General features: G+C 47.8%; 1 protein-coding gene across 1 annotated transcript in view; it reads right to left on the reverse strand.

The window, feature by feature from the left end:
- The window catches only part of EDEM1 (ER degradation enhancing alpha-mannosidase like protein 1), a 28,349-nt gene extending 18,635 nt beyond the window's left edge, over nt 1–9,714 (reverse strand). Inside the window, 2 exon segments of the mRNA XM_038565784.1 lie at nt 2,875–2,947; nt 9,094–9,714. Coding sequence (XP_038421712.1) covers nt 2,875–2,947; nt 9,094–9,614 — 594 coding nt within the window. The 5' untranslated portion in view covers nt 9,615–9,714.
- Between the last annotated feature and the right edge of the window lie 203 nt (nt 9,715–9,917).

The following is a 9,917-nucleotide window of genomic DNA, read 5'->3' on the forward strand; positions in this document are numbered from 1 at the left end:
GGAACACAAACCATTACAACAGCCTGAAAGGACACTGAGGGACCACTTCATCTAAATGTCTGTATGCGGTCTTGCCATCCATGGGAGGACCGGAAACACAAAAGGTAGAAAGGCATGGTTACCTCTTAGAATATATTTCGGGACAGATGGCAAGCCCATTTCCTGCAATTCAAGAATCCTGTCTCCAAATGGTCAAACTGTGAAATAATTCCTCCTGAATCATTAGTACCCCTCACCTTCCCACTTGACTCTCCCTCAAACTTCGGTCTGATATGATTTAACATGCAAGGCACCAGAGTTCCTAAAACTCTTGAAATGAGTAAAAATAAATCCAAAAGCCAAAGCAACAAAAATACAGCTTTCCCTATGCTCCTCAAATAAATCGACAGCTTGGGTGCTGGGCTTCCAGGAGACCAAAACATCTGTAAAAGTGACTTGTTGCTGGTTATCCAGATGTCTAACACTTTGAGAAATAGTAGCATGATCTTTTGGAATACAGCATTCAAACAAACAAAACATACAAATAATCAGCTCCATGTCCTTTTTAAACAGTAATCTAAAATTATGATTCCTATTTTGGGTACATGACTATGATCTCATACTAAGCTGCTCTCTCCTATCTGAAGTGCAAATTTGGTATAAAATTTTATGGATTAACTGAACCAAAATGCTTTCATTCTGTTCAAAAATCTAGGACAATCCTGGGACTTTAAGGACATCATAAGGACACACACACAAAGGAAAAACAAATAATTTCATCCAGACACTATTTATTTCAAGTATGCCTTATCTCTTAGTATTTATTGGTCTAATACATCTTTTTTTTCCCCTCTTCATTGTTATTTTGCCATAAATATGCAGGGCAAGTACAGACGTTTCTTTCCTGACTTATAGTTCTTTCTTTTTAAAAGATTATGCAATAATGCTACAAGTTGCAGCCAGTGGTCAGGGGACTGCTATCTTCTGAATGATTCCACAGCACATCTGTTAAAGCCTGTTTAAAATGTTAGCAAGAGAACAAGAAAACCTCAACTGAAGTAACACCTGAAAAATAAGCCTGAAGTGCTAGCACACTGAAGACCGGATATTCTACAATGAAAACCACAGAAGTAGCTTTGTTCCTTACAGATGCTTACCAGCAACAGTATCTGTTAGCAGCTGCAGAGGCTGATATGATCTCAGATCAAGTGGAGGATGATGCTGAAGGAAGCCAGTAACTTTCAATTACATATTCTAATTTACCATTTTAGTTACACAGCTAGAGAACACAGTAAGCAGGCTGCGAAATCATTCACTCAGGCTTAAGAAAACCTGGATTGGACAAAAGGGTTAAATCGCCTTCTTTACCGCAGGACCTCTCAGAGCCTTTAAAATGCTGGTGTATTCTGTCACTAATAATGGGACAGGCATGCAGAATTTCTCAAGTTCATTTGGGAACGCAATTCTTCATTTAGGGAATATAACCTTGGAAATAGTGTTGGGAAATGCTGAATCTGTAGAAACTCATTTTTTTGAACACATATCTGCACTTCTACTATGTATCAGACACTTTTAGGTGGAGAATGCAGTGAACAATAGAGATTAGATCTCCATACTTAATGAGCACAGCAGAGGGATACAAAGACACAATGGAGGCCAAAAGAGAGAGAGCAGGGACAAGTGGTGCTCTTCCATAATGTATATGAGTTTGGGGAGACTCTTTTTTAAGCAATACCTGTAAGGCTGAGTCAGCCTCTGGTATCTTCAACAAGTTAGCTCTAATTAGGCTGCACAGACTTGTCTGGGCACATTGTGATCTCCGATGATACATGACTGAAGTGGAACAGCGAGAACCCCAGAAGAGAAATTGGCCCAGTAAAACATCGTGCCACCACAGGGGAATGAAAGCCTGAAGGCCCCACATACCCCGGGCCTAGGAAGTTGCAGAGCTATCGCCCGAGCTACTTCCAAGTCCTAGTCAGTTTTCTCCAGCAAACTCCTGGGCAGCTGTGATGCACATTTGGCTAGCATTACCCACCTGTAGCCCCTGACAGCTTTAAACTCTTCTCAGGAAGTTAAAACAGACAAGAGTACATTATTAAATGCAGGATTTGGGCTCGACTACGGGTAAGAATTCTCCAATGGTAAAGGCACTGGACAATGAAGGGGAGCAAAGAGGTTGTGCAATCACCTTTATCAAGGAGGTTTTAACACGCTACACTGAAATACGGTCCCTTGGAAGCAGAGTAGGAGAAGCAGACCAAGCACATGTGACGCACAGTGGGATGGTAAGGACCATGCCACGGTGCCATCCAGCTTGCAATGTGCTTCTTCAAATCTGCTCAAAGGTCTCCAGCTCCCCAGACTCCATGAGGGAAACCATGGGATGATGGAGGAAAAGGCAGCACCCAAGTTGGCAGCCCGAGCGTGGACAGAACACGGAGCGGCACGCAGAAGGGAGCATTTCTAGAGAAGGTCTTGTGTGGGGGCCCGGGAGCAGGGCCCAGTACATACTCTTGGGGAGCATATAGCTGGATGCTATTTCGGGGGCCCTAGTGACCCCTTTTACTTCTAAGATCTTAACTACGGTACTGAACTTGAATGCAATGCTCTACTGATTTCCTTTATGGAATAAAACAGTGGGACACTGAGAGAGAAATTGGTTTTCCCAAAACAATCATACTGTCTTCTCCATTTTTTTAGGGGGATCACATTTCTTTTCCTTTAACCTTGAATGCTCTTCTCATTCTCAGCATTGGGGTCATTAAAATAAACAATGGCTATCAGAGCTATGAATACATTTTGAGTGTCAGGTTTCCCTGGAAGAAACTAAGGATAATCAACTCTAAAATACCTTAATTAATTAAAAAAATAATAATAAGGCTAAACACTTACTGCAAGAGTATCCAACGCATCAACAAGAGTCAATGAATAATTCCCTAGGACATCATTGATGTTCAGATTTGAACTGAAAAAGAAATAAAATTAAAATTAAAGAAAGGTACTTTATCTTAAAAGAAAAAAAGGATAGTAAAACTAAACACCCATCAGAAACTACAACTGCTGGCAACTCGTATTTATTCAGGGACAATTATAGGTGTGTCTTATAGGTCTTATGGCAAGTGGTCTTTCTATAGTGTCTACAAGTGGACCCAAGTAACCCAACAACAGTGATGACACTATTGTGCAAAAGGACATGCAAAAGGAAGTCCGGAGATGGTGACCCAGAGTCGTGTGCCCTCTCTGGGGTAGTTTTATCACCACAAATCACCTCTCTCACCAGCTCCAAAGAGTTCTGATTTCAAAAATCATTAGAAATGAAAAAAGAAAGATCCTGTCATGTGACCTACCCATGACCCTTTAATACAGAAATCAGACACTCCAGCAGGTTCCATACAAAAAGAAGGAAATACCTCAGTTAGGTCTGATTACCACTCAGCTGTGCTTTGGTTGGGGGAATAAATTAACCTCTTGATCCCATTTTCTCATTCACATCTCAAAGAATCCCCATCACCTCTACCAACTCTCAAGAGCTGAGCCAAGGCAGGACTCCTCTGTGCTGGAGCTGCATCCACATTTCTGCCCATACCTCCTGTCCCCACAGTCAGCACTCGCTTTCCCTCCCTGAAGCAATCTGAAGACACCGACTTCAGGCCTGTGGTGAGGGTAAAGCTCCCCAGTCCCTCGCACAGCTCCTTATAACCCCAAAAATGATGGACAAGGACAACGATGAGGTCCGGGAAGGGCCAGGATGGAGCAACCGGGCAGCCTGACAAATCCCGGGGATGTCAGTTACTTCCCTGTCTCATTCCTACAAGCCCAGAAAGTAAATGGCGAAAGCCTGAAAAGATGGAAAGTAAGGAGAGAAAGAGGTCAGCTGTTTACTTTTATTAAAGACCAAAGTGGAAGGCCCTAGCTTTATCTCCGACAGCAGGTTCACTGACATTATGGCATCTTCCAGCATAGCCCCAGGCCACTGGAGCTTCTCCCTAAGTCCCTCTGATAGGGCCTGCTCTGGCCTCCCGTGTCCTTCAGAAAGTACCCCCTCCCTAGTGCCTCGGGTGGGTGAACGGCCTCACGTGAAGCAGCCCACGCCAGCTCAACACTTCACATCTGGGCTGACGTGAGCCTTCCTGTTGCTTGGCCGTATGCTGTGTCACCCCACTGGATCTGGGACAAAGAATTCAGAGCCAACTTTTAGGGACCTTTTTTTTTTTTTTTTTTTTTTTCCCCAAAAAAGCTCTACAGAAGGGGGCTATCGAGGAAGCCGGCCTATCTTGTCCCTCACAAGCCTTGAGGCCAGCACTCAGCAGGCATGGAAAAGTGCATCTGCTTCTTCTATTTGTAGATTCTTTCTAAATAAAGTTGTATAATTGCAAAAGGTCCTCTAAAGACGAGAGCTGTGAGTTAAAATAAGCATGTCAAGGGCAATGCCAGCCAGAAAGGATACAGGAAATGCGTGAAGTTGAAGGAGGTCAAAGTAGACACAGAGATGTCACGCTAAGTCTGCCAACTCAAGAACATTCTGTTGGGTTTAAATATTTAACTGCACTGCTCCGCAGCTCAGAGCAAAGTGGGTTCCAATGACCCACCTCATCAGAAAATGGCTCCCCCACCACTTCGCATCCAACCTGGAGGATGTGGAAAATACACAGAGCTGCCCTCTCCTGAGCTGTAACCTCGTCAGGGCCAAGGTCACCCTCTCCCACTGCAAAGGCCCCTGGAAGGTAGTACGCAGATTTTAATCACTGCACTCCTTCACATGTTTTATTGTACTTCTCCTTTAGGCTATAAGTAAAATGGACCCAGTTTTAAAACACCTCTCAATACAGTGCCCAAGCAGCCACTCATAATGAACAATTGTAAAAAATGTCACAGTAAAAAAACAATAATCTTCTACCAAGTAATTGCTATATACTCTTTCAAAATGCGCCAAAATAGAAAGGAGAAAAGAAAGAGGGGTGTGAAGGGAAATGTAGATTCCATAAAACCCTCTTGGCCTAACAGCAGCATATTACTGTGATTCCATTGACACAAGCCCACAATGTAGGTAAGACTGTGGCCTTGTTCCTTGTAGCTCCTCTTGATGGATGGCCAGCCTGACTTCGTATCTGCTAAGTGCCTCAAGCCAAGAACTTAATCTTCCAGTACAAGGCCAGGCTCACAAGTACACATCTTTCCACATCACCAGCTGGCTGAACCACAATGTCCCAGAATTAGACTTTCCACTTAACCTACCATGTGTGACCGTTCATGACATTTGCCCCAGTGTCAATCTGTTAGGTTCTTATTACCCCAAAACAGAGCTGGAAAAAGCTACAACCTTTGACAGAGATAATTTTTGATTATGTAACTAACAAAATCAAACATATGGTAAAAAAAAAAAAATCTCCCACATACAATTAACCTGTACCAGCTGTTCAGAAATCTACCTGGTACTGGGTAGACACAGACGTAATATAAGAAACAGTCTCTGTGTCAAGGGATTGATAATCTGGGGAGACAAGACAAAAGGAAAGGAATACACAACAGTACTCAATTCTCAAGCAATGTTGAAATGTGAACAGTAGCTCCAAGGAAAGGAACTGAAAGGAGAACCAAGTAGACCACGAAAAATCGTCTTCAAAAGTTCAATAGCATTGGAGAAAAAGACTTAGGTCTGACTCTGAAGAGGGACAGGATGTTAGAAAGAATGCACAGGAAGCCATGTTAAGCTAAGATGAATGGGTAGACTTGCTGACAAGTCATCAGTTGGGGTTGTTCACAGATTTGCTTTTTTACCTGAACAGCAATATGGCTAGGGAGGAAGCAAAGAAGGATCGTGCGCCCAAGTCTTGAACTATTGTTTTAATTTACAAGATTACAAAAAATATAATATCCAAATTCATTTGAGAAACTTTTGAGCTTGGATCCTCCTACCCAAACTAGGGATGTGAGAGTACTGACTTTGCATAGTAATCTGTAGCTGGACAGAAAAGTTTGCTATTTTGAAGCGTTCAGGTTTCATTTACGTCACATGAACTCCTCACCATACCTACAGTCAGACAAGACAGGCAAGACAAGCCTCAAATAAATGTGACTAAAAAAAGATACACAGCTCTAGCACCCATATTTTGTTTCTGTACTTTTTATATAATATTCTAATGATTAGGTCACTCTATATTTTATTTTTTTATTTTATTTTTTTTAGGTCACTCTATATTTTAAATGCATCATTAGAATACACTTGACAATTGTCATTAAAATACATTTGATTTTTTTTTTTTAATCTAAAAAACTATAGAGCGCCTGGGTGGTCCAGTCAAGCGTCTGCCTTCAGCTTAGGATCTCAAGGTCCTGGGATCAAGTCCCATATCAGGCTCGGTGAGCCAGCTTCTCCCTCTCCCTCTGTGCTCTCTCACTCTCACTCTTGCTGTCTCTCAAGGAAATAAAATCTTTACCAAAAAAAAGATATCCAACAAATAAAAGAAAATCTGAGAAATTTTTATTTCCGGTTATTTGTTTTGGGGATATAAACATATCTTATTGTTTCAGAGCCAGCATGACCAAGGTCTAGTTGTAAACTTTCCTCGAAAATACTACTCTGAAAGGAGTGAAGTTAAAGAAAGGGGAGTAAAACAACAAAACAAAACGAACCTTTCCACTTCTTGGAAGCAGCCAGTGTGAGGGTCTAGTCAAGGCCACCCCAACCTGAGTTCTTTCACCTCCTCACAGACACCAAAGGTTTATCCACCAAACAGATTATTAACCTCGGGGCACAAGGCTTCACACGACCCTGCCATCTTTCAAACCCCATCTTTCCAACAGCGATTTCTCTCTCTCAAAGCAACCTGACCTCAGTTTACCCACACCGCCACTGTACAATCAACCAGATCACGACACTCATCAGCAGACTTCATCCTGCCACAAAGGTCTAAGCCACCCGGAACTACCAAAAGGGACAAGCAAGTTAGTCAACTGCCACGTCACCTGCAGCAGAGGGGCTCCAACTCTCCCAAGAGGTCCTAAGGTTCACGAAGAAAAGCATCCAAATGTCATCAACTCACTCTCCTGACCACCATATTCCCCATTGAAGGCACTATCACAAGTCCTCATTAAACTGTTTTCGTTAGATCCAGGCCATAAAAAGCAATCTGAGGTAAAAGTCTCTGAGAGAGAGAATAAGGACACGTACTCAAAGTATCCTCTCCCTCCCTGTAATGCCATCAGCATTAGTGAGAAAATACAAGTAAGATCCAAAATATGTACACACACTTTGTTTTCAACTATGTAAAAAATGTGTAGGCATATGGGCGGGAGCTGGCAGGAAAAATAAATTAAAAATAACTGTCTGGTGGGGATTTAGGCTTTTTTATTTTTTCAAATTTTCATCTTTCTTTTAAAAAAAAAAGATTTTATTTATTCATGAGAGACAGAGAGAGAGAAGTAGAGACACAGGCAGAGGGAGAAGCAGGCTCCCTGCGGGGAGTCCAGTGAGGGACACGAATCCCAGGACCTTAGGACCATGACCTAAGCCGAAGGCAGATGGTTCAACCACTGAGCCACTCAGGGGCCCCCAAATTTTAATCTTTCTTTCCTCCAACAGTAACAACAAAAAATGAGATCAAAAGAAAATACATAGGCATAAAGTCTGGTACAGGTAAATACCAACAAATAACTCATTAATTTCCTAATATCTTAATAAATTTTTTCCTCAAAAAGAAAAAAAAAACTGAGAAAATACACGCATAAAGCCTTGATATAGTGAAGCAAGAGAAAATAACTCATTTCCTACAGTTTTTTAAAAGGCCCAGTCCTGGGCAGCCCCAGTGGCGCAGCGGTTTAGCGCAGCCTGAAGCCTGGGGTGTGATCCTGGAGGACCTGGGATCGAGTCCCACATCGGGCTCCCTGCATGGAGCCTGCTTCTCCCTCTGTCTCTGCCTCTCTCTCTCTCTCTCTGTGTCTCTCATGAATAAATAAATAAAATTCTTTAGGAAAAACAAAACAAAAGGCCCAGTCCCTTGAAACTAGCTTGGACTGTGCCCCTTGCTTCACTAAAACTCAAGCTCCTCAATTTGCCATGTAAGATATGATTTTGTAGATTGCCAAGCCATTTTCTAAATTCTTCAAGCCCCTTTAGTAAATGTAAATGGGCTTCCTTTTCAGAATTTAAGGGCCGGACTCTTCCTTTTGCTAGGTGAAGGAAGATACATCCCCCAAAGTCCAAAAGCACCCACAGGATGTGCGGCCGAGGCCCTGGGCAGCCCGCGCCCCCCGCGCCCCCCCGCGCCGCCGCCGCCGCCCAGAGGCAGGGAGTCCCCCATCCCGTCCAACAGGTCATTCCCTCCAGCGGGAAGGTCCGTAGCTGGGTGTGCTGTCCTCTTGGACTCTGATGTCAACAGCAGTGACCCTGGAAGCTTGGCCTCCACGGGCAAGGCCGGTGGAAGGGGAGGACGGGCTCAGCTTACTGGACAGTCCCGCCACCAGAGTGGAGGAATTTATGGGGCAGATCATGGTGACAGTCAACGCCGCGGCCCAGGAATCACGCCCTGAGGATCCGGACCCCAAATCGGGGCCAGGGCGCCTGTCCCTCCCTCCGTCTCGCGTAAGTATCCCCAGCCTGGGGGGCAGCGCCTATAAACGAAGGACAGGACACTGCAGCCCCGCGTTGCCTCCGTCAGTCACCGGCTGGCTTTGGAGAAGTCCTTTCCCGGGATCAACTCCCCAATTTCTAGGTATAAAAGCCAGCGATGGGCACGAGGGCTTGCTGTGAAGCTGCGTTTACAAGGGACTTCATTTTGATTGTGTGCGTGTGCGTGTGTTCCTCTGGGGAAGGGGGTGCAGGAGATGAGAGTCTAAAGCCCCCGAAGATGCCCCGTGGCACCGCTGCCGCCCCCGCCCCCCCCCCCGGTCTGAGCCTCAGTTTCCCCGCTGGCCAGCTGTCCCGGAACGGGGAGACGCCGGGAGGAGGAGGCAGGAGGCCAGCCCCGCCCGCTCACGCACCGCCCCCCGAGCTCGGGTCCTGGGGGTCCTCGGGCCGCGGCTCGGGCGGGCGGGCGTGGCCCGGGACCCGGAGGTCGGGAGGCTGCACCCACCCGGGGCGGCCGGGCCGTCGGGCCAGCGCCGGCTACTCACGGGTCCCCGCGGTCAGGCCCGCGGCCGCGGCAGTGGATGGGGTTGAGCTCGTCCTGGGGGAAGGCGTGCGCCATGTAGTTGTCGTAGCCGAAGACGAACATGCCCCGCGCCAGGTCGCGCATCTGGGCGCGCAGCTGCGGAGGGAAGGCGCCGCTGTAGCGCCGCTCGTACTCGTCCGGGCCGCGGCCGCGGCTGCCCAGCACGTAGCCCCAGTGCGCCGGGCCGCACACCGCCGGCCCCGGCCGCCCCCGCCGCCCCCCGCCCCCGCCCGCCCCCGCCCCCGGGCCCGGAGCCTGCAGCCACGACGGCCCCGACGGGCCCCCGGGCGTCCCGGGCCGGCGGGCGGGCCCCAGGGCGGGCGGCGCGGGGCCGGCGGGGGCCCTCAGGCGCTGGAAGCCGAAGCTGAGCGGAAAGCGCTGGTAGAAGCCCATGCTGGGCCCCAGCCCGAAGACGAGCCACAGCACTCCGTGGAGGCCGAGCCGCAGGAGCACCAGCCCCAGGACGAGCGCTCGCCATTGCATGGTCGCGCGGGCGCCGCGGGCATTCTCTTAAAGCGCGGGGGGCCTGCCCCGCGGACCGCCGCACCCCGCGCCCCGCGCCCCGCACCCGCGCCGCAGCCCCGCTCGCTTCCCCTTTAAGGAACTCCCCCGTGACGCACCGGGAACCGGCCCATTGTCCCCCACCCCCGGCGAGTCGGGCCGGCCGGCCCGCCCGGCCCCGCGTCCGCCCGCCCAATCGCCCGGGATTGGCCCGGCCCGGGCCGGCCTCGTGGGGCGCGGCCGGGGACTCCCTCCTGCGCCATAGGCCGCCGGGACTTCCGCAGC

Source organism: Canis lupus, chromosome 20 (assembly GCF_011100685.1).
Source record: "Canis lupus familiaris isolate Mischka breed German Shepherd chromosome 20, alternate assembly UU_Cfam_GSD_1.0, whole genome shotgun sequence".
NCBI lineage: Eukaryota > Metazoa > Chordata > Mammalia > Carnivora > Canidae > Canis > Canis lupus.